General features: G+C 29.5%; 1 protein-coding gene across 3 annotated transcripts in view; it reads left to right on the top strand.

Annotated features, from left to right (window-relative positions):
* Positions 1-25,605, top strand: part of LOC116775170 (KH domain-containing, RNA-binding, signal transduction-associated protein 2-like) — a 121,778-nt gene extending 96,173 nt beyond the window's left edge. The window contains exons 3-10 of one of the 3 annotated variants that reach the window (XM_032668008.2): positions 5,135-5,232; positions 15,014-15,130; positions 15,528-15,674; positions 17,117-17,266; positions 17,944-18,063; positions 18,791-18,887; positions 24,004-24,151; positions 24,419-25,605. In XM_032668008.2, the coding sequence (XP_032523899.1) occupies positions 5,135-5,232; positions 15,014-15,130; positions 15,528-15,674; positions 17,117-17,266; positions 17,944-18,063; positions 18,791-18,887; positions 24,004-24,151; positions 24,419-24,491 (950 nt within the window). In that variant the 3' untranslated portion in view covers positions 24,492-25,605. Of the gene's footprint in view, positions 1-5,134; positions 5,233-15,013; positions 15,131-15,527; positions 15,675-17,116; positions 17,267-17,943; positions 18,064-18,790; positions 18,888-24,000; positions 24,152-24,418 lie in introns of all 3 variants that reach the window. The other 2 variants (XM_032668007.2, XM_061524615.1) reach the window with 2 other exon arrangements.
* Positions 25,606-25,871: the final 266 nt, after the last annotated feature.

Here is a 25,871-nt window from a genome sequence, read left to right as displayed (position 1 = left end):
ATATATATTTACAATTTAATTTCAAATTGTTAGAATTTTTATCCTACATCTTCTGCGTTATTAGGTATCGTGTATCATACAATACCTATATAAAGATGAACTGCGTAATCAATAGATGCCCCATCAGCGCTTACATCATTTAAGTAAAACTTTAGGGTCTATCAACCCTTTATTATACCCACAGTTTTGACGTAAACCGCATTTAAAGTTTAACTAGAAACTATGAACATCATTTTACTGACCCTTCTTGTGAATCGTAAGACGAATATTGCCATAACTAAGTTTTGATTATATCTCGTGAAGTTCGTTCAAATACGTAGCTTTTCACAATCAAAGATGTTGTCGTTTCCTCACGAAGTAATTTAACTTTGATCATAAAAAAGCTTCACGCTATTATCTTTAGCACTAAACTTATGCTATCTATAAATGTCGGCACATATTCATGTTTACTTCACAACTTAACGTTCTATGGAAGTTCAGTGGAAAATCTATCATCTGTCTTATCTAAATAAACTTTAGATTAACTGAATTCAATATCTTATTAAACACACATTTACAATCAGGTTTAATTAATGTAGCAATGACGTGTTAAAGTTAAATGTGTGTATGTATTTCATTCTTATCCACAATATTCTTTTAATAACTGCTATTTAGTTGTGTTCTGTGTATTTCAATCGACATAAATAGAGAAGTTTTCTTATAGGAATAAAATTAACAGCGGTATTCCTATACCGCTGTTAATGAACAAGTAATATCCAAATTTATTAAGCCGCAAGAATAATTTTTACATCAACAACAGATTCAATTGAAACAATATATTAACGAGTCGGAAATAAAACGAAAACTATTAAAATACGCTAAAAGCGAAATGGGAGAAAATTTTCAAACATTCCCGTGGGCAGCGACAAACCATGTTGCACTAACCTCACTCGTTCTAAAACGCTTCTATTAAATCAGAACGCCACACAAGTTACAATCTCGACAAATTTTGAAAGTCGAAAGTTATATTGAACTGTTTAAAATCTCGTAACAAACACATTAAACACGGTTGGAAATTATATAACTCAATAATTTTTGTCTTAATCTATGATTACACTTTAGTTTAAAAATAACGATTCTTTATCAAATCAAATTTATAGACAAATAATCTTATTGACATGTTCGTTACGTACGCGCTACATGTTATAAAATAAATGAACATCGCCGGGGCAACATCGTTGTATGGATAGAATATCATATAACGAGTGACGCCGCTGACTCCGCGGAACGAACAACAAGCCGTGTGAACCAGAAGATTCCTGACACCACACAAGCTATGGAATGGCATTGCTGTCCTAACATCGGAGCAATCATGGAGTCTTAGGTATAGGTTATAAGGTTTAATATGTAATTCTTATTATAACATACATATAAGTAAGTTTCGTAGTTTTCCTGGAACCTCCGGTTGCCACCCTATATAATTAGTTACTTCGTAACATATCAATCACAATGTTAAAATTATGACGTAATTTTTTTATTAAATAATAATGTTTTGTTAATATTTTACTTGATTCATTTCTATCACACGTTTTTATATATCTTGTAGAATTTATAAATTTGTACCTATACTTAAACCGATTAGAGATTGTTCGCTTTGTGGTAACGAAAGCTAGCAAAAAGGAGCTTATTTAAATTTTCTCGTATATCTGATACAGTTTTCAAATAATTGAGATAATTCTTACAATTACCAAAGAACCAACTTTTATGAAACAAAATTCTTTGAAAATTTCTCTCAGAAAATCTCCAGCTACCTTGTAAACTTATCGAAGGAAGTCTTTTTTGTACCTGTCTCTTGCAGTTAATTACTATCCCTGAATTTGATAAACTTCCGCCTAGCAAACAGCTTTTAAATTAAAAAAGAAGTCTGAGGCTTCTCCAATTTCAAGAAAAAAAGTCAGGTCGAAACAAAAAAATATGCGGAGAAATTCACAAATTATAAAATATATCAGTAACGACTTATGAATAAAGAAAACAAATAGCATACGTTATATACCTCAAATTTAACAAGACTTAAATCAAACGAAAACCCACGAGATAGACAATTTTGTATGTAGCAAACACAACTTCAAAATATACGCCCTCGAGCTTAGCAAAGCAAATACGTGACTTCAAACAGTCGGTCCAACTAATTTAACATTCCATCCCGTATCGGTCAGTTTGGTTAATCTGACAACAAGTTGACATGGACCTCTGGGCTGGACGGTTGTTTGAAAAACCTCCCCTGGGACGGAAACAATAAGATTGAAATATGCATGAAGCCTTCCTTTCTATTCCAAGCAAATTCACATAAAAGGGTTACGTTGTGATTTATATGAATTGTGTCAATTAATATACAGTACTTTATTTTATTATTTTTCCTAAAAAATTTTTTAGCTTACGTTCGTTATTCATTATTTAACACATATATAACTGTTCTTAGTATAACAAAACTTATATATATGTATGTATAATATAAACTTAAGCATAATATATTGAAGTAGTACGCATAAAATTTTTATGTATCAATCACTTATTATAGTATATCATTTTACAATTTTAAGGAACTTTATTTTAAAATTTCTAAATAAATTACCTACAGTTTATTATAATTTTTACAATTTTGGATACTTTAAAACTATTTTCCGTAAGTCTTATTGGAACAGCATCAACTCATTGCTATATTTAGTCTGGCGTACACGATCATCCTTTAGAGATAAATTTAACAATAACGCTATCATCCTCTACGGACAATGTGTCAGAAATTCTTGCCTTAATTCCTGTCACTTGCGCCATAGATAACACAAACAATCCAGTTTATATAACCCACGCGATGTTTGAACATGTAGGATAAGTCAACCCCTCGTGTTTTATTGGAATTATGATTAAGAATCGAGGCCATCTAAAAAATTAAAAAAAATCACATAAATAGTTTGTATATCAAATATTCAACCGACAGTTTGCTTTTAAACAGCCAATATTGTTTTGACAGAATAAAAAAAAAGAAGAAATTGTCACCTCATGTAAACTGATTATGCAGAATGGTCTATTATCTTTTTCTAAACACCATTTTATTCTTAAAGATCCCTATTAGCATAGCATCTTCGCGCCTCACTAGATAATGTAAAATATTCATAACGAATAAATTTATGAGAATTGCAAAGCTGAAAGTAAATAGCAGAGTTAATCTTGACATGATTTCATGAAACTTTGGACTCAACACATTTGAATATAGGACTGTTTATTTTATAGTAGCGAGTGGCAATTAGTAGCCACTCGACAATTACGACCTCAAACATGGCACTTATGTGAAAATTGGTAATTATATTTTTAATATTTAACTAACTTTGAAAAATATGAGTCTGAATACTATCAATAGCTTTACGTATTCCAGTATTATTAGATTATATGGTTATGATAGGTCCATGCATATGAAATTGGCGCTTTGTCGTACTGTCCACTTTCATCTCAAATATCTCCTCTTTGGTTAGGAATTCCAATATCAAAGTTATACAGCTATTTACTCATGCATTTGTTTTTCGAAAAACGTTATATAAATGTTTTTCCATCTTTGATTTTTTCTTTTCGTCACTTAGTTTACGAAATAGAAAATTTAATATATTGCGTTATTTAGGGGTACGAGTCCTCCCGTCGCACTAACGTGAATAAAAAACTGTTGACGCTCTATATGTAGCAACATAAACTTCGAATATGTTACGTACGCGCCACATATTATAAAATAAATGAACATCGCCGGGCAAAGTCATTGTATGGACAAAATATCATTTTGCTCTAGCGGCTGTGAAACGCACCCTACATAGTATGTAAGCATACAAGCTTCGGTTTTATTATTTTCTAAATAAAAAAAAATCATCTAGAAGCGCTGACAAAACGTAATATTTAAGATATAACATTAAACTATACAAAATCACCCGGTTTTACATTGAGGAAGTCATCTAATACATAGTCCGGTTTAATTATGTAAGCATATAAGTTCTGAGCGTTTAATACTCATGAATAACTATTCGTCATAACTAGACTGTTAGACGGACTAATGAACAAAGCATTTAGCATTATGCGGGTTGATAACACCCCTTATTGTTCTCGCCCGTATACGATGACCTAAGCCTCTACACAACTAGACGGATCCTTAGATGATTAAAATTTCACGTAAATCTAAATGACATAAATCGTTATAGTAAAATAGGGTTTGATAATTTTAAATCTGGCAAATGGTAAGCGGTTTTATCCCTAACAACAGTAGGAGTAACAATCCATAGTAGTAAAAATAGTCCTAACAAAGTATTTATATAGTATACTAAGGTTACTTGCTCTAAAAATAGGAAAAAAATCTTGATAAGATCAAAGGATAAAGGAGAGTTAATATTGTTAAGAAGAGACAAAGACCGCAATCAGAAGTCAAACTATTATAAGTTTACAGAAAATATTCGTAATTTGTTACTTTTAATATTAATTTCTTTTACATTTTATAAAGAGCAAAAATTGGGAAAGAATTTCCTGACATTATTTGTTTGAAGCAGAATATTAGTTGTTGAAAACGATTAATGTCTTGGATAAAATGTTAAATGTTTCCAAAATGTATAATTTAACAACATATTAAGATTTGTTTAGGTAACATACGAGTAGTTTTCATTCAATTGTCTAATTCCGCCCTTGAACAAGACATTCAAGGTAAACATGTAAATAAATTAAGATACTCACGAATCCAATATTTCAAATTCCGACGCAAAGAGGCGTCACTTTATGAAAAATAATATAAGTACGCCAAAGGGCGTCTGTTGGGCGGTATAAATGACAGCTGTCAAACGAGCATTAAAAATAGCGGCCGGCCACAGCTAAGCGTTCAGAATTATAACTCCTATTTATTTTTATTAACGGTTCTAAAATTTACAACAACATTTTTTTTTATTATGAAACCATTTAGAAGTACTAAAAATGATACGTTTTTTTGTATTATTTTTTTGCATCGTATTTTTATAAGGCCAAGGTTTATAAGATACGTATTGAAGTAATTGCAAAGGTTTCATATCGTTCACCGCTTATGATAAGTTTGTTTAGATAAAATATAAATATTTATTGAATTTTTTTTTTATTCCAGGTGAATGGCGTGGGGAGAGGAGGATGCTGGATATAACGAGGGACAAACCTGTAAAAGTGTGCGTTCGTGTTGTCGTGCCTGTTCGGGACCATCCGAAGGTAAAACTTATACCACATAAATCATTGTCCATAGGAAATTGTTCAATGAAATAGTAAGCAACTAATATTTGCTTGAAAAATTTTTTTGGCTAAATAAAGTTATGAACTATATATTTTGTTCATCAATGTACCTTACAATGTATTTTATAGTTCAATATTAAAAAAAAAAACCTTAAAGTGATTCTACAAAGAGAAGTAAAGTAAGTTATAATTTCAAAATTATTCTTTATAATATTGCAATACATGTTTGAAGATCTCATTTTATTTATAATCAAAACTCTCGTTGAATATCAACAATCAACATAATGTTTGTGAAATAAAATGTTTTAATTAATAGTAGATCAACATAAAACACTCTTCAGACGATCGTCTTAAATGATTGTCTAGATAAGTTCTCTCAATCACATCATTGTATGGAAGAACGCTTAGGTAATAATATTTTATATTAAAAAAAAAACAGACAAATATAACAAAAATCTCTAATAGTTAATGAAATTGAGTTATACTTATTTAATAATAAAGCAATTAGTTTTAATACAGTCTGAGTTATAAGTAAAAATAATATTTAAACAATAATGATCAGAATGCAATTAATATGTTCAACAAAATAGGTAAAATATATAATTTTATTTTCAAAACTGGTCACGTTTCCATTCTATTTGTAAGAACGTCTGACAAATGTCCGCAATCCCGAAGGAATTTAAGGCGGGTGATACGTCGAGATTAAAGCTATAATACATATGTTGTCATATTAAATGATTTCGTTTTAACTGAAGAGCAGTTCCTTATTATAACCAGAATCTCTATTTACATATTAAATAAAGATATAAGATTCACACTTGAACATCCTTAAAATGGATATTAAAGTATGCTAAGGTTTCTGGATTTAAACATTGAAAAAAATAAATCAAGTCCTGACATTAAAATTCGTGAGATATTCTTTTAACATAATATAGTAAGCCTATCCTATTTACATTCAGGGTCAGGTGCGATCTTTTGTAATGTCCAATTTTACCTTTCTTCTCAATAGGCAGTCGTTATGGATGGGTCAGGAGTTTCTCCCGACAATAATCAAAGATGACATTATATATACATCAAGTTGCAATTTAGTTTGCAATATTGTTGATTTTATAATACACTTAGCAATCTAAATGAGGAAAAATTCATCTTATTGGACCGAACTAAGATTTAATATCTTAATTTGCTTCAAATGGCCAGCTATAGATAATTTTTTATCGTATAACTGCAGAAACTTATCTTAAAGACAACCAAGCGAATAAACAATTATAAAAATAGTATTTTTTCTAATATCTACTACAAATAAGTATGAAAAGTTGCGTCCAGTGTTATGTATTTAAAATTAATTTTATTCTGGAATGTATGCAGTAAATTATGCATACGAAAATTAGAATGAATTTTAATAACAGAATTATTTCTTTCGTAATTCATATATTTTATTTGAAAAATTGTCACATATATTCTATTACACATGAAAATCAATAAGCCAATCATACTCCAAGTAATAGTACGTAATTAATAAATGAAAAATATAAAAACACTTACGTTTTTTTGATTTTCATCTAACAATAAACCTAATTTTTTTTTATTCTTCAGAATTAAACTAATAAAAACAGTAGTAGTCGCTTGTGTTCTCTAATGATTACCTTTATAAAGACATATGTAAATAAAGCTAGCTTTACAAGTTCAAAGTAATAGTACGTAATTAATAAATGAAAAATATAAAAACACTTACGTTTTTTTTTATTTTCATCTAACAAAAGACCTAATTTTTTTTATTATTCAGAATTGAACTAAAAAACAATAGTAGTCGCTTGTGTTCTCTAATTATTACCTTTATAAAGACATATGTAAATAAAGCTGGCTTTACAAGTTCAAAGTAATAGTACGTAATTAATAAATGAAAAATATAAAAACACTTACGTTTTTTTTTTATTTTCATCTAACAAAAGACCTAATTTTTTTTATTATTCAGAATTGAACTAAAAAACAATAGTAGTCGCTTGTGTTCTCTAATTATTACCTTTATAAAGACATATGTAAATAAAGCTGGCTTTACAAGTTCAAAGTAATAGTACGTAATTAATAAATGAAAAATATAAAAACACTTACGTTTTTTTTTTATTTTCATCTAACAAAAGACCTAATTTTTTTTATTATTCAGAATTGAACTAAAAAACAATAGTAGTCGCTTGTGTTCTCTAATTATTACCTTTATAAAGACATATGTAAATAAAGCTGGCTTTACAAGTTCAAAGTAATAGTACGTAATTAATAAATGAAAAATATAAAAACACTTACGTTTTTTTTTATTTTCATCTAACAAAAGACCTAATTTTTTTTATTATTCAGAATTGAACTAAAAAACAATAGTAGTCGCTTGTGTTCTCTAATTATTACCTTTATAAAGACATATGTAAATAAAGCTGGCTTTACAAGTTCAAAGTAATAGTACGTAATTAATAAATGAAAAATATAAAAACACTTACGTTTTTTTTTTATTTTCATCTAACAAAAGACCTAATTTTTTTTATTATTCAGAATTGAACTAAAAAACAATAGTAGTCGCTTGTGTTCTCTAATTATTACCTTTATAAAGACATATGTAAATAAAGCTGGCTTTACAAGTTCAAAGTAATAGTACGTAATTAATAAATGAAAAATATAAAAACACTTACGTTTTTTTTTTATTTTCATCTAACAAAAGACCTAATTTTTTTTATTATTCAGAATTGAACTAAAAAACAATAGTAGTCGCTTGTGTTCTCTAATTATTACCTTTATAAAGACATATGTAAATAAAGCTGGCTTTACAAGTATGTCACTAATTAAGTCTGCGGAGTATAATCTCTACCTTTGTCCAGACAGACATACGTGTTGGTACCTTTTGTAAGTGAAGTTACTTATTATAGGAGTATTTTTAACTTGTCTTGGTTAGTGATTTTAAATGTAGTTATTATTTGTCATATATGTATATGTGTACTATGCTTTTAGTGTCAATATATTTTTTTCCCACAACAACAACGATTATAAATCCACTCTAATGTCGTTTTAATATAGTGATAATAAAGTATCCCTCGAATGGCCAAACATTTTTTTATACACGTATCCATTTAGAATGAAAACCGTATTTGGAGGCAAAAACATAAATTCGCCAAACTGTCACATTAATTTACATTTTATATAAATTTTGCTTATGATAATATGAATTAAAATATATTAAAACTGGAAATATTAAAACTATAACATCCCAAGAGATCGCAAACTTACAACTTAACTTACTCATTCGATTTCAAATATTTGTCTTCCAACTGAGTTCAAAAGCACATTACAGCAAGACGTGCTAAGCTCTCATTGCACTTCAACTACAGTTCAAAGTTATCATTTCAATACATTAGAATCATTGAATTGAAAAATCTAATATTTTCATAATTTCTTTAGACTTATGATATAATTATTATTAAGTTTTTAAATAGCGTGTTCTTCAGATACGAGGAACGTTATTGATTGTTATAAAAACTTGCAGTAATTTATCAAATACGTCAAAATGTAGACAAAAATTTATAAAAGATATTAATTGATCGCTTCTAAAATGATTACTTTTCATTCGATACTTATCTACCAATCCATATTTATTACATATTATGAATTTATTTAGTAAAGTGTCTCTCGGATAAAAGTGTGAACTACACTTGTTTTATTTGTATACAGTCCAATGTTTGCTAAAAGTACTGTATTTTGTTTGGCGACGGTCTCCCATATTAGTTCAGGTGTTTGCAGTGTTGCTGTCAACTTCCATTATTGAGTCAATACGTTTTATTGCCAGTACAGAAAAACATGACCTGAATTTGAATAAAATGTATACAAATACGAATGATAATTTCCAAATCCGGTTAGTTTTATTATATATTCCTTATTTAAAAAGAAATAGCTACCAATTCATATCATATATATATTTAACGTTTCCTTAGAGTATATATTTTTGTCTTTGTTCTTGTTGCTACATAATTAGTTAATTGCAGATATTGTGGCTTTGAAGCATAGGCAAACATATAGGCAGCGTATTTTAAATCCTGACAGTGACCCACTTAAAAAACTAAACCGTGTCTATGGAAGCTGTCAAAAATCCTTTACAACACGACAAAGATAGATTGCGCTGCGTTCAATAAATCAATAACTGTAATAGTTTCAAACAATGGCTTTATTGAAAGATTTGCTTACAGGAATATGATTTAAAAAATCACTTTGTGTGAATAAAAATTGCAAGTTCTAACGTAATGGAACATTAGCTAACATAGATATAATTAAAATAACTTATTTATAACAGTCGTCTTAATAATAATAATAATATAAGGTTTTTGCTTTGTTATAAATTTGCCGCTGGAATCCCAATATTAAAATTACTGATTCTGTGAATAGAAACACTGTATGAATTATTTATATCACCCGAAACATAAGAAACTAGAACATAGCTGACGTCTTTCTTGAAGTATTTCGTTAGAAAATCACAATGTCAATGAACAGCCAAATAAGTAGATGCATCTTTTGTGGTTTTCGTAATATTTTACGATTTTTTACCTTAATTTACCCACCGAATAGAATGTGGTGAGTTCTATAAACATACATTATTGATGTAAATATGATAGGAGAATTCCAACGACAGACGGTCATACGGTTTAGAAGTATTTGTATTTTAAAGAATGGACATTTCATATTTTCTTATATCTACTATTATATTCTTATAATAGATATCAGAATAGAGTCCTATTACAATAGATTTGATTTCTTTGGAGGGAATTGCTTAGAATGCTTTAACCGTAAAAGCTTCTTAGCAAATTCCAATCACGAGGTTTATACTCGTACCTGGAACTTTACTTATGTTTCCCATCAGGTGCTTTCCCATTTGTCATTTGATCACAAATAAAGCACCAATCAATCGTCAAAGAAATATAATAATTATATGCATTTACTTAATATAATATAAGGGTTGATATCAGCAGAAATATGTCGTTATATTAAAATATTACCAAAATACTAGCTAATGTAAACACCACTGGATAGAACTATTTGCTAAGACTAGTCAGAGATCGTTAAACATACAATCACAAATTACCTTCTGAATCTGTATTTACAGAGCCTGACAAGTAATTAAATAAAATTAATTATGTACGTATTAATTGAGTGTTTCAATTGAATCATGTATCCTATTTAATTAAACGTGAATTGCGACTATCCACTTATAGACGTTTGATTTATCGTAAATATAAATTCTGATATTTTTTCACAAGCAAATAAGGTTATTTATGTAGTTCTCTATAAAGATAATTTTTATCGCAATAAAAAAAAAAACATGTAGTATCCTAGTAGGATAAGGTATTCGTAGTTTATAGTGCTCAAACATAAACGTAAATAAATTAAGGATTTCATGAATTAAAACAATTAAATGTCTTTATAAATAATATAAATAAAGAGTATAAATGTTTTATTCTTGAAAGTATCAAATAATATTCTCACATTCATCCGGTACACTATATTATGGTTCTAAAAGCTTCAGAGATATCCGACGATATAATCCAAAATACATTATCTCAAGAAATAATAATCTTAAATCCATACCCAAAGGATATTGTATACACACTCGAATATCAAGATAAGTTTATCGAGTCAAAATTCATATTTTCTTAACGATTGAAATTCATGGGAACGCCTTGTGTGCTGTCAGCCCTAATCGTAAATCAATATGGTGTAAATTTTGTAAACACACGGGTTTTAATTACATTAAAAAAAATCTTAGAACATAGCTGAACGTCGGCTAGACAACTGGACTAATAAGTAACAACATCTTGTTCGAGGTTAAATAATAATTGGTAAATGTTTATTTCATACCTACAATTACGTATTTTAGATTGAAGTATTGTTGAGTTTACTTCAATTAAAATACGATAAAAAATATTAATTGAAATATTCGTGTCAATGATTCCAACACAATACCAAAACTCTGCATCGAGTACGGCGTTTTCCAGTTTGTTATTTTTATGCTTTCCAATATCGTTATACCAAACCTGTAGATGTTTTTATTTGTATCAACATTACTATTTTTTGAATGTTGCTTCTTGGTCCTTTAATGATTTCATTAAAATTATTCTTTTATTCATTTCCTTACATAACATTCGTAACGAATGAATTAAATTTATGAATGAGATGTTTTTGAGATTGGTTGAAATACTGTTCCCATTCATTATTTTTAATGAATACGCGTGAAAAATAATTGTGGATGTTATTTTGTTTTATAAAATAATTAATAGAAGAATTCAGAAAATAAATATATTTATACACTCCATCGGTAAATATAGGGTTAGTGTAATTATTACTTCGCATACAAAGCTAGTCGATGTAGGCGCCACCGCTTTGTATTTTCGTGCAATAAAAACGCCGAATTTAGTCCCATGAATTTCCAAGTGATGTATTATATCCGGGGGAATGTCTGCAACAAATTCGTTTGAAACCGCAACGGATTTTAAGTTAAAACGACGATAGTTATAAACATAAATAAAAAGAAAATTTAAATTTTAAATTTCTACCAAACAAATGAGTTCCTTTAAATTAATGTGCATTTTTATTTCCAACATTTCCAACTATCCAGCTATATCAGGATGGTTTTTGCGATCTCCAGTCGAGAATAAAATTCCGTCTACAATTCGCAAAAGTATAAGACATGAAATGAAATAAAAAAATATTGGAACCTTATGTTATATTTGGTCAGATTTATGAGCGTTCAATCATGAGATATATAAAAGAAATGTGCCGACCAACTTAATCATGTAAAACGATAAAACATTTTGGCCAAATTCAATTTAAGGTCCAAGGCATCCTTGAGCTTCAGCATATGAATCCCGGGCGGGTCGTTTCTCCGGTTCGCCCCATTTCGGACTATTCAGCCCCATTTTACCCCATCGCCGATCGAGTCAGTCTACCTAACTTAAACTATTGTCACTATAACTTTCTCTAGACATACAAATGGCTGGTGTTAAACGTATACCTGGGAGATTTACATTTGAAAAGAAAAAGGGACACAAATTAAGATACATTTGATAACCATTGCTTGTTATTTTTATAAAATTTCTTATTTGTTAATTAGGAGAGGGTTGAAACCCCGTCGAAGTTTTGAAAACATGTTGCAAGTAATCACGTTACTAGCTACGTAAATATCTTTAATGAAAAACTATACAGCTATCAATTTTAAAGTACTTGAATTCAATATGAATAAGGTTTTCATTACAGAGGCTTCGAGAACAGCTCTCAATAGATTCTCAATCTTATTACAGATATTGAAATCACTTTATACACTAGACGGGTAATTTTAAATATAATTTAATCATACTCTTTGATAGAAACCATTTCTAGAAATCAAACGGCGATTTAATCGAAAGTTATTACCAGGAATAATTTATAAAGATCGTAAGCAAGACTTTGATTTGATTATTTCTAATGAAGTTATTGAAAGCTAGAACCGAAACTTCTGTAAACAAAAATAAGAATATATATATATATATATATATATATATATATATATATATATATATATATGTGCGTGTGTGTGTGTGTGTGTGTGTGTGTGTGTGTGTGTGTGTGTGTGTGTGTGTGTGTGTGTGTGTGTGTGTGTAATTACTCTGTTTATCGAAATGATCAATTTTTATTATACCAGAAATAATGCCCACAATACTATGAAGGTACGAAATTCAAAATTATGTCTCAAGTAACTTATAATGAATTTACGAGGTAACAGGAATTGACGAAATCTCTCCGTAAGTTAATGAATTAGTTAATTACTTTGAAAGAATATAATATGACGTATTTAAACACTCGATATCTCTGTGACAGGACTTATTCCTTTAGTTCCTTTTATAAAATTTCGTTGTTAGGTTGTAGGTTTATGAAATATGGTATTATTAAATAATTGAAATTTTCCGTTTTAAAGGTGAAAAATATATGCACTAACTGTTTGTTTGTTGTAAGTTAATCGTTTACATTTAAATAGTTTTACTTTATTCAAATATTATATACAAAAAAAAATAGAACAATGAAGTATTGAGATCTAAGGCTTTCGCGATTATTCTTTTAAATAAAACTAATATGTTTCGGATTATACGACTACATCTCGTCAGCCCGTGATCACAGCCGCTGGGAAGTAACCGAAACGTCGGGAGTATGTAGTTTTTAAAATAATAAAGTACGCGTAGTATAATCCGAAAAATATTAGTTTCGTTTAGAACAATAAGAGTTTGTTACATGCATCTCAACATACGGCTTTGTGATTTTCAAGTTAAAAAAAACGAATTTAAGTTAAAATTGAAATTGCATTTCATTGAATTTTAACTTAATATATAAAAGCATCACAAATATATAATTATAGCATTACAATACATTATCAATAAAATTACATGCAAATGTTAACTTTAGAAATACCTATATAATTTATATAACTGATACCAGAAGGTTTCCGCCGACCCCTATAAAGATCTTACTGGTAACAGGTCGGCACACATCATCGAGTGCTCCACAAACATTGAACCCTGATCGTGGGTTCTAGCTCCAATTACTCTGAAGTACTCCGAATATATTTCCACCTCTCGCTCCATTTAATAGTTGTATAGTAAATCGTGGAAAAAAACTATTATTTTATCGAAACCAAGTGTTTAAATTAAAATAAAGCTAGCACAAAATTCATTGCTACGCACTTGATTAAATTTTCAATATATATATATAAATATAATAAAAATTAACGAAAACAAATTGAAAATAATAAAAATATTGTATATTTTATATTATTATTTCCTCATCTTCGGCTAATAGACTGGTGGTGCTAGTGACATCGAATACTAAAAGCACTCGAGACCCGTTTCATGATGTTTTATTTTAAACTTTAACCAAAGATAAAGCCGGATTCACTATATACTCGTACACTGACTGCACGTGAATAAAAATCGAAATATCTGTTGAATTGAACGCGACAGGATTTCACAAACTCTTCAAAATCTCACATGCTCTTTGTATCAACTGCATTCGTGGACAGCCATTCAAATTTTTATTAAATCCTTTGACATTGACAGATCTATTCACGGGGTAACACATAAGATTGTTAACCAGACTCAATTCGCTTATCAGTCATTTAATTAAAATCAAAATTTAATATCTATATACCAAAGGATTTAGAAATTTTGGAAACTCTTAATGAGATCTACGTAAACGATGACACATATAAAATAGTATCAAAGAACCGCTCGTTAATTAAGACTACATTATTACAGCTTAAACAAGTTTTCTTTGTGTATGGAAGCTCTGTAACTAGTTTAAAAAATCATAGTTTCTCTAAAATTTTGATAACTTTTTCACATAGTTAAAGAGAGTATTAAAATTGATGTGTAAATCAAACAAAAAAATCTTTATATTTATGTAAATGTTTTATTACTGATTTATAAAATATGTTACGAATACAGAATTTTGTAACATTATGTTATTTAAAGACAAGAAAACAAAATAAGTTGTCTTAATATATTGGTAATCCGTCCCACTATTCACTTTAATCTTCAAAACTACAGATAAATAGTTTGTTTATATAAAATGTCATTAAAATATTCGTAATAAAATATACTATCTGAATTAAAAAAAATACTTTTAACATTATGATCAATCATTCATAAGATAATTCAAACTATTAAGATCAATCGACATGTTTAAATAAAAAAAATATTTTATTTTTCAGTTCAACTTCGTAGGTAAACTGTTAGGTCCGAAAGGCAACTCTCTGAAACGTCTTCAAGAAGACACAATGTGCAAGATGGCCGTACTAGGTCGAGGTTCAATGAAAGATCGTCAAAAGGTATTTGTATAGTTTTTATATCCATTGCATAAACATATTTTTTTTCCTAACAACAAAAGCTTTAAGAAAAAATTAAGAAAAAAATTCACGACACGTGCTTTATATTCCAATAATTACCATTAAATACATACAAATACGAGTAGAACAAAATAATTGATGCCAATAATACTAATTATTACTTTAGATCTTAATATCAAAAATAATATATGATATATATATGAGAAAATATAATATATAACATATTTTCTCAAAATTTTTTGTTCAAAATATTTTACAAGGCAAATCTGATCAATCATTTTTTTTTTTAATCTTTATCCACTTAAGATAGTGCATCTCTCTCTCTGGCTCTGTTTATCAAGGGTTTTATGTCCATGGCTCATGTAATGTACCTCACCAGGAGGAGGAGCTCCGTGTCTCCGGAGATCCAAAGTTCGCTCATCTGTCAGACGAACTGCACGTTGAGATCAGCGCGTTCGCTACACCAGCAGAAGCTCATGCCCGAATCGCATACGCTCTCGCAGAATTGCGAAGGTTTCTGGTGCCTGTAAGTAGAACTGTCATTTTTTTATTATTTTTTAACTCCTCCTCAAAGATGATTCATTTAATTTTATTTTTATTAAACCTAATCGATGTTTATACTTTTTTTGTCACAATAATGGCCATACATTAAATACATAGATCTTTATTTAAATTATATAAAAAAATAATAATTTAGAAACTAAACGCTATTATATAAAAAAAATTCAAATTAAAAGCTTACTTAATTACTTGCGTAAAGTTTGTCCAGAACATCAAATTATTATCAAACAAATAAACAAGGGATTGTATTTCTTTATCTATAACAATCCTATCATTTTACTATCCTCTTTTTACCCAATTGATATATCATATCAATTTATTTAGATACCAGAGGTTACCCCAACAACCCGAGATCAATGAAAGAACTGACAGTTTTGAAACGAGCCAATATATAAGAATATTATTTTTAGCACAATCCACATACGGCAAAAGCTAAATCTGAATATTCATATCATTAATAACACAAAATTATCTCGGGATCTTTTCAATTTACGGCAGCTAATTCGTTTGGGGTCCGTTTACTTTTAAAACGTCATCATATTATAATTCAATTTCAAATTCACTTCTCGTTTATGTTAATTTTTTTTCATTCACAACTTGTAAAACTCATTTCAATATAAAATAGAAAGCTTATTTATTAAAATGAAAAAATATCTTCTGAATCTTTATACACACACAAACACACACGCACACAGACACTCACACACATATAGATATATATACTCGTAAATGTATAATAATTATATCGAACGACCCGGTCTAGCTATATATATCCAGGAATAAAACATGTAGTAATGCTGCTTTGTGATTACAACAGGTGTAGAGTTTTGATTTTTACGAGCGACGAACGACTGCCGATTGAACGGTGCGCCAAATTTAACGTTGTTTGAAGACACATTTACGACCGTATCACCCTTTGAACTTTTCTATATCGGTAAACCAGAGATATAGCTATTTGATGTCCGTCTTTAATCACATATCAGATAGCAATACGTTGTGCTAAATACAACCATTACTATTAATTAAATGGGTTACTCGCACACTTTAACTTATTTGATTGTAGATAAAAATTAAGCCAATAACGTGTATTTAAACAAAATAGCTGTGGAATGCAACCTCCAAAGCCATCTGTCTTATTTGGCATGTGATTTCATACTAAACACAGCGAGTATGTTCTGTTCCATCGAAAAATTACCAGTGGTTTTGTATAAATGATTGCTTATTATGTTATTCTGATGTCTAGACTACATGATTAGGAAGCAGCGCCACAATCCATTTTTGGTTTTTCTGTATAACAGCAACAGTAATCCTTACACACAAACTTTCTTATTTAAATTATTGGTGGAATTAAATAGTCCCTCATTATTATTACTATTTATGTATTAAAATTTTTGTGATATTTCTTAGGATTATAATGACGATATTAGACAAGAGCAAATGTTGGAGATGCAAATATTGTCTTCTCAAAACGAACAACGGCGTCTCACTCCGCCTGACTCATCAAGAAGTGGTAGCGAGGAAGCTCTGCCATTACGAGATAATGTTGCCAAACAACGAGTAAGTACAATTAAAGGATTATTACGAAGATTTCACAATATCAAAACTTTCGACTCCAATAAAAAATCATTTTCAGAAACTGCAACAATACAATCCTCAAATCTTATCCTTTTCTGTATTATTATTATTATGGAATAATTAGAAAAGTTGAGTATTTTTTTAAGAATTTATAAATTTTAATGTAAAACAATATTGATTCCAGATCATATCTTTATATTGTTCCTTATAATTACAATAATGAAACCTTCTTTAAGTATCATATTCATGAAAAAAAAAACATCGTTTTTCAATAAATAAGCTAATCAAATTTGGAATCATTTAACTCAAGTAAACTTAACTCTAATACGCTTGAAGGCAGCGGTCACCTATTTTATTACTTCGTACATATTTGCCCAAGGGATAAAGACGAGTCAACATCTCTATGTATCTATATATACACTCAAAACTATTTATATAAGCTAGATTCATCAGATTAACTGAATGTTTGATATATAACGTCTGTCAGCTCACTGAATAATACATAACCAAAAGAAACAACGATACTTTTAGAAATATTTTTTAAAAGTAAACCAATTTTCTCCCTTCTCGTATTGATGGTCTATAAATTAAATGACCGATTAGCCCTCCCCATTCTTCAATTTATTGTGCAACTTAATTGATTGTTAAAATGTTTGTAGATACCAACAACACCAGTAACACAGACACTACCAGCCGCAATTGCTGTGAATCATAGCAGTGCAAGGGACTTCTCCCCACCAGCACCAACTCCTGCCCCCGAACACTTGGCCCATCATCAGGTAATAACAAAAAGATCAATGAAATTTATTGACCTATTTATTCAAAGAACCACTTCATGTATGTAAAATTTGCTGCACCACATATAAAAAACCTTTTAAACTCTCATTATTTATTCATTCAGTTTGTATTAATAACTCACTTTTTCGTAACAAAACTCTCAAGCAATGATCAAAGTAAACAATGCTCAAAGCAAAAACCGACGAGTTGGAAAGGCACTTTATTTTAAACTTAAGTCGTTAGATACTCCAAAGAAAAAAGGACTTATCTCAGAATATTTATAAAAGGACAAGCAATTATCGCCATTATGAGTTGGGAAAGGGGCAAATGTTTCGAGTTGTTCGATGCGTGAGGTTATGACCCAATTTTCATGACAAAAATAAACCATTTTTCTTTATTATTTTCAGTTTTATTTCTGTTGTGACGGTATATTCCTTCATTGTTATAAGAATTATATAAAAAATTATTTCTCTCATACAAAATTAATATTGGACAAATATTGGAAGGAAATAATTATTGAAATAAAACTAGATTTTCTTGGATGCTAAGCGATTTGTTTTTAATATTTTATAACTACATAATCTCGACGTTTCAGTTACTTTCCAGCAGCCGTGATCACGTCTGGCCGCGTGGTATCCGAAAAACTTAGTTTCATTTATATGAGTACTTGCGAAAATCTTAGGTATCATTAATCATTTATATGTTAAACTTATTTTTTTATGTCAACAGCTTGCTTCTGCCCACGCAAATCACGGCGTTCTAGTGGGAGGTGGTGTTATCCAGCAGCCACCGACCCATCATTTACTCACACAAAACTCAATTTTAGGTAAGCATATATAAGGTTATTTTTTTATTCACACACACAATCTTCCTCCACTTATAAGGTAAGCATATTATACATACATAAAAGCTTAGTGAATTTACTAATGTTTGATGAAAAATCATTGACATAATAAAAGGATTCAACACAAAAATTAATCATATTTTTCATTAAATAATCACATTTATTATCGATCGAATAATCACCACTATCAGTTAACATTGTAAAATCATCGAGAGATATTTCGTAAATATTTTCAAGAGAAACATCATTGTAAGGTAATATATTTTTCAATTAAATCATCACTACTAACAACTAACCCTACTAACACCAGGCGGTGGTGACATCCTGGGTCTAAGCAGCCCAGTCCTGGGTGGTATGATCCACGCTCACCCCGCACTCCGAGGAGTCAAACCTGCCGCGGTCCACGCGCTCGCGTCGCAAGGTCGGTACGTTGTTATTTTAGTTTAGTTAGGATGACCTTTCGAACACGACCTTAAAATTATTCAGTCTTCGTGAGTATTACTTATATATGGTAATATTAATTTAGATAAAAGATCTAAGGTAATATTGGCTACGGGTCCTAAATCACGAATAAGTGTAAAGGTCATCGTTGCTTATTAAACTGATTTTTAACGTAAGAAATGTTTTCAAAGGAATAAATGTTCGATGTGAATATAAAATTTTGTTAGTTATAAAATGCCATTCTCATAACTTCATAGTTTTCTAAAGGGTAATTATAAACGAAGGCTTGATCATCTAAATATCTGACAGCTGCAAATATCAGACAGAGCTTATTTGGAAAAATGTAAAATACCAGTACAAATATAGTTATTGGTACATTCTAAATTTAGTTTTACCATGGCTACATATTTAAATTTTGCCATTGACATGTAATTCATTACTTACGTACAAAAAATCATGGTTGAGTCGTCTTAAAACAATGAGTTACCCTAGTAAAGTTAAAAATAATCATGAGTCTGAGAATGATAATTCTTATGATATAAATTTATAACAATTCGACATTTAACTGCTTATTTAACTGCTCAGAGGTAAGTGGTCGTCAACCAACCGAAAGTTTAAAAAGGTTTAAAGAAGTTAATTGTCTTTTACCCTCTTGGTTTATTGGCTAATAAAGCCAACGACTGTTCTTAAAAGTTTGAAGCCAAACTAAATTAAACCTGAAGCAAAGACTAATCAACTGTTAGCAAAAAATATATAAAACAACAAATCTCTAAATAAACTTTTAATTGAAAATCAACCTTAAACTTATATACTTAAACATAAGTTTACTTTGAAATAAGATACTTAAATGTATACAATACTATAAAGCTATGTATATATAGATGATAAAGTTCAAACTCACCAAACCATCTTACTGTGAAATTTGATTCGTTGTCAAACTACTTGAATGATTAAGGACCAGATGTTAAATTATAACTCAAATATGTACATTATATTTTACATTTAACATGGTTCAGATTCCACACACTGGTGAAGTCACTCACTCACTCACAGATGCTGAACAATTTACTTAAAGTATTTTAGTAATAACTCATACACACTTCATTCTAAATCATAAAGGTTATTAAAATATAAAAAATAAATATTCTGTTTTATTCTCTTCTAGATATTTGAATCTGTTTAATAGAAAACACATTATCATATTATTCTTCTGTTTTCGACTCCTCTATTTAACTTCTGTTAGTCCTTTCATAATCAAATGTTAATAAGATGCCAATGAAAATAACTTATGGGTTGATTCAACGTGAACTCCTTGTACTAACTCATGCTACAAACTTAATTTATACAAAGAACGAATATACCAAAAATATTAATACAATAAAAATAATAGTGTGTTTTAGTAGGGAATAATTGAACCAAGCTTCGGACGCGTGATGTGTGTAATAAATGTGATTAAGGAATATTTTCCTCTTATATCATTTCTATAGTAATGAAATAGAAGAAATACATTTATTTATAAAACTAAAAAACAATATTAAATAATAATAACTTTAATTATATATCGATGGAAATACTATAAGATTAACTGACTAAAGAAAGACTAGGTAACACTGAGTATGTTTAAAACGGGCCAGTTAGAAAACTGCAAATGAAAACTTTATTGAAATTTTAATTTTAGAACTCTTTGGTAACCTAATGTAGTATATTGCATTCATTTGTCATTTGTTTTTGTGAATTGGTGGGAAATCTAAATCTCTTGTTACACGTGTACATGAACCTAAAGCGACTAAATTTTCGGTCAATGATTTATCATGACTTTCGTTGTGGGCTTACTAAACAACAAAGCTTTGATTGGCTGCGATTCGTATTTCTTAATGAAGCCCCATTTGGTGCCACTATTTTCATTTGGTTCAATGATTTTAAGCGGGCACGTAGCAATCTCAATTATGATCCGTGCGAGTGATGGCCTTTAACAGCGACTACTGAAGATAAAATCAGTGCTGTGCGAAGCATGATAGAGGAAGATCAGAGAGTGACCTATCAGCAGATACGGGGAAGCTTAGGCATTCGTATTAGTCAAGTTCAAAATATATTACACCAATATTTTGGCATCAAGAAGCCTTATACCAGATAGATTCCCTATACTTTAACCGACGACCAGAAACACCTTCGCATGAAGTGGTGCCGCCAAATGTTAAATAAGTTCAACGGCAATGATTCAAACGCTTATCATCGTCACAAATGATAAAGGCTGGATATATTGTTACGAACCCGAAATCAAAAGCAAACAGCGCAGTAGGTATTTCCTTTCAAGGATCGGTCAACTAAAGGAAGAAGTCTAGGAAAAAAGATGATTGCCTCATTCTTTGGTCGAAAAGGTCATTTCGCGTTAGTTGTGCCAGAAGATGGAAAGACAGCTACTACAGATTGGTATGTCCATCGCTATTAGCCTGTTGTCTTGGAAAAAATTCGACAGCAGCGCCCTCGAAGCAGGATACTCCTTCACCACAACAACGCTTCAGGGCACTCCGCTAAACGGACTATGGAATATTTGACTATGGCAGGTATCGAGATAATGAGACATGCGCCATACATTCCCGACCTGGTGGCCTGCGACTTTTATTTATTCCCAAGAACTAAAGATAAAATTCGAGGTGTTCGCTTTACGAACCCTGAAAATGTGGTGAAAGCGTACGAAAATGCCATAGAAGACACCCCAAAGGAAGAATGGGCCCACTGGTCTTCGCAGTGCTTCCATCGAATGCGACTATATGTAGAGGGGAACGGAGATATCTTCGAATAACAATAAAAGTATTAGCAACTTTCTACATTAAGCCGTTTTACATTTTCTAAACATTTTCAGTGTTACCCAGGTAGATGATATAATCTAACAATACTTTTAAATTGAAACTAATATTATATAAAAAAATTAAATAGAAATATTACACAAAGCCCTATAAATGCTTCCAATTAACCATTTATTAATAAAAAACATGTATATATTGCAAACATAACGATTTTTCTGTAACACTTATTATGTTACACAATGAATATTCACCTACATCACAATTCTTACCATGACCAAATATGAAAATATAGCGAAATATAACTCCGGTATATATGTCAATTTAGCAAATAAGTGTCTCACTTCAATTGGAACATTCGTTCGTACTATACGGCTATACATGTATTATTGATATATTTTTTGGACATTAATGAGAAAATTAATGATATTTTATTATATCTATATTACAAAAAAAATACAAATAATTGATAGTTTGAGCAAATTCACTGAAACAAATAGTATTTAGATGATATACTTAGACAATAAAGTAACGATATTAGTACATTACGCAAAGGACCAACATCTTATTGTGCATCTTATAGTAGGTACAGGAGATAGCAACGTTTGAAAAGTAAGAATTAAGTAACAGCAATAAGCATGACATATCACAAAATCAGCTGACTTTTTTTCTCTAAAACGTTCCTAGCTGCTATACTATAATATAATATTTATTATTTGGTACCTATTTTGGACACCACTTTTATTTCATCAACTGTAACTATGATTGTCACAAACCGCGGTCCAAATATCGATGTAAAATTACAATTTGCTATGCGTTTGGACTTGCGATAATGGCCTGCTAATAAATTAATTGACCCCAATGCAATACACATTCATTCCTCTTGTAAAATAGTAAGTAGCATCAATGAGTTCAAACGCTCGTTATTGTGACCCAATAATGAAGTGATTAAAACCAAATACTTAAGAGTGTAAGTGTAAATTAACATTAATTAAGATAAGGCTTATGAGTACACGTTAAAATAGAACAATATTTTTTGATTTATATTCTGATATAATTTTTTTACGTCCTATTAACTATGATTATGAGAAGACGAGATGAAAGTCAGTAAGTCTTGCTTCTAGGTTGTTTAGAAAGCACAATAATTTACTATGTTTTTTCATTCAAAGTCATTTATAGATTCTGTAAGGTAAAATTGAAATAGAAAACTTAAGAAAAAGTAATTAGCTAGAAGTCGGAATAGTTTACGTGATATTTGTCGAAAACTAATAAATATTACGGTAAATGTAATCGTTGTATCTATTTTTGTGAATTAAAAATACATTACTAAAAACGCATAATTACTTAAAATTAATTATCTAAATCATTTTGGAAATACTTCCATGTTTGCAGTAAGACAATTTTATACTACAATATTTAAAATGTGCTACAACAAAATGTAATAATGAGACTATTTGTGGAATTAAATAAGTGTCTGATTGATGAGATTATGGGCTCTTTAAAAATTCATATTAATTAAAATACTAATTTATATTTTTACGTAATACTACGTCCTTTGATCATCTTAATTTTATTTTATTTTCAACGTCTCTCGTTAATCAATTTTATTAGTTTTTTCTTAATTATAGTTTAAATTAATTATATATATGTATATAATAATTAAAAATAAAATTCTCCTTTACAGTCATAGCATGTTAAACAAGATTATAACAATCTATATGTTAAAATATCCTAAAGCCTCTTTAAGATTTCTTTTTCTTATATTCGACAGTAACGTTTATAGCGTTGGTTTTCTTGAATGTCTATGAACGAATCTATATGTGGATGTGGTTGATGGTAGTGCTTGTTAGCAGGTGCGGGTGGGGCGGGTGCGAGCGGTCGCAAGCGGCCGTTGCTCGGCGCTCGGGCCGCTATGTCGCCGACTAAGAGGGCCGTAATGACACTGTTGGCGCGAGCTAGGGCGGCCACTCACAAGCATACGCCGCAATGGCCCACACACGAGTGAGTTATACACCCGCCTTGCCCGTGCCTGTTTATATACGCTCTTGTCTACATATGTCGCGATACTGTGTCACAATGCTTATTTTATGTGAAAAGAACAAGAGAATATTTGATCAGAAGGTTTAATAATCAAAAGAAATTTCTTCTCCTTTACAATTTATAACCAAAATATTACAGTAGATTCTTGATTTTAGATTGCATACAAAATCTTTATTTAAAATTTTAAGCTATAAATATTTTAATAACTTATGTTTTCTCTGTTTGCAGACACGCAACCCTTCTTCCACTTATAAGAGACGATTTCGTGACCGGAGTCGGAGTTAATATCAACTTAGCATAAAATCGCAATATAGTGAAATACATTAGTAAATATATTGTAAATATTCATCGAAACCTAGTTATCCAAAATTCATGACTATTTTAAAATAATAGATTCTTATATACGGGATTTATTTGCATATTTAATATATGAGATACACAGTTTAATATCGCCATTTTTAAATACGTATTTTAAATTGATTACAATATAAAACTTTTAATAAAAATTATAGCCTTTTATACATATAATGTTGTGAATTTATAAAAAAAAAAATTTAACTCTCTATATTGATGTTTCGTTCTAATATCAAGATCATTTATAATTCAGTCAATTTTCTATAACCCCAGTATTTTAAGGCTTCTAGTAAGAAAAAAAGGACCACGGTGTTTTAATACTAGGCCTTATAGAAATGAAATATTGGTATATATTTATTATAGAGTCATTCGAATATAAATTATACGAAATCTATGGTGTATAAGAAATATAATAATTTAAAATACAATAATATATTCAAGTTAATATATATAAAATTTTAAATCTCCGAAATGTATTGATATAAATTATTTATACAAGGCACTGTTTAATAAATAACAATTACATGAAAAAAAAAGCAGCCACCACTTGCACATCCTGAAAATAATAAAAAAAAACTTTTTTATCAAATAAAACCTTTTTAATATATTCTATAAAAAAAAAACATTTGCTATGCTTTTAAAAGAATGAAATAATATAATCTGTAGCATTTTGCAGATGTCACTAGTGTGATTAAATCTTTACGTTAAAAGTAAGCTTTTAATATTTTCTAACAATATTTAAAAATAATATTGTATATATTAATATCATCTTCTTTTGTGATACAAATAGTTTATAATTGATTGAATATACGTAGCGAATTAAATTAAATCTCTTTAGAAGGATTGCATCGTTAAAATTTCCTTTATATGCAATAAATGTAAGTTATCTGAATAAGATGCTACATTGAGGTATTCAAAACAAATATGTAATTTATCTGATATATGAGTAATAAAGAAAGATTATCGTATAAAGAAATTGAAAATTTATTAATTATCTACAATACCTGTAGTAGTGTTTAGTTGTATGTGCACTGATTATATTAATAAAATTATAAAATAGCTTTATTATTTTATTTTCTCCGAATTATGTAATCCCAAACCATTATATCAACCAGTATTTCCTACGTATATAATCAGATAACTTTTGTGGTAAGGTTTTAGTGTCTCGGTAATTTCATTATTATCGTGACTGTCATCGTTCCACTGGATATTTATTTGGTATTAATTTGGTAAATCTTGAACATAAATTCTGTTGCAATTTTAGAAATAAACACCGAACTATAACAATAATAGATTTGTCATCTTCTGTTAAAGCAATTATTGTTAT

The sequence above is a fragment of the Danaus plexippus genome, chromosome 25, assembly GCF_018135715.1.
Source record: "Danaus plexippus chromosome 25, MEX_DaPlex, whole genome shotgun sequence".
In the NCBI taxonomy this organism is placed as follows: domain Eukaryota; kingdom Metazoa; phylum Arthropoda; class Insecta; order Lepidoptera; family Nymphalidae; genus Danaus; species Danaus plexippus.
Note: the sequence above shows the minus strand (reverse complement) of the source record. Positions and strands in the feature narration are given on the sequence as shown.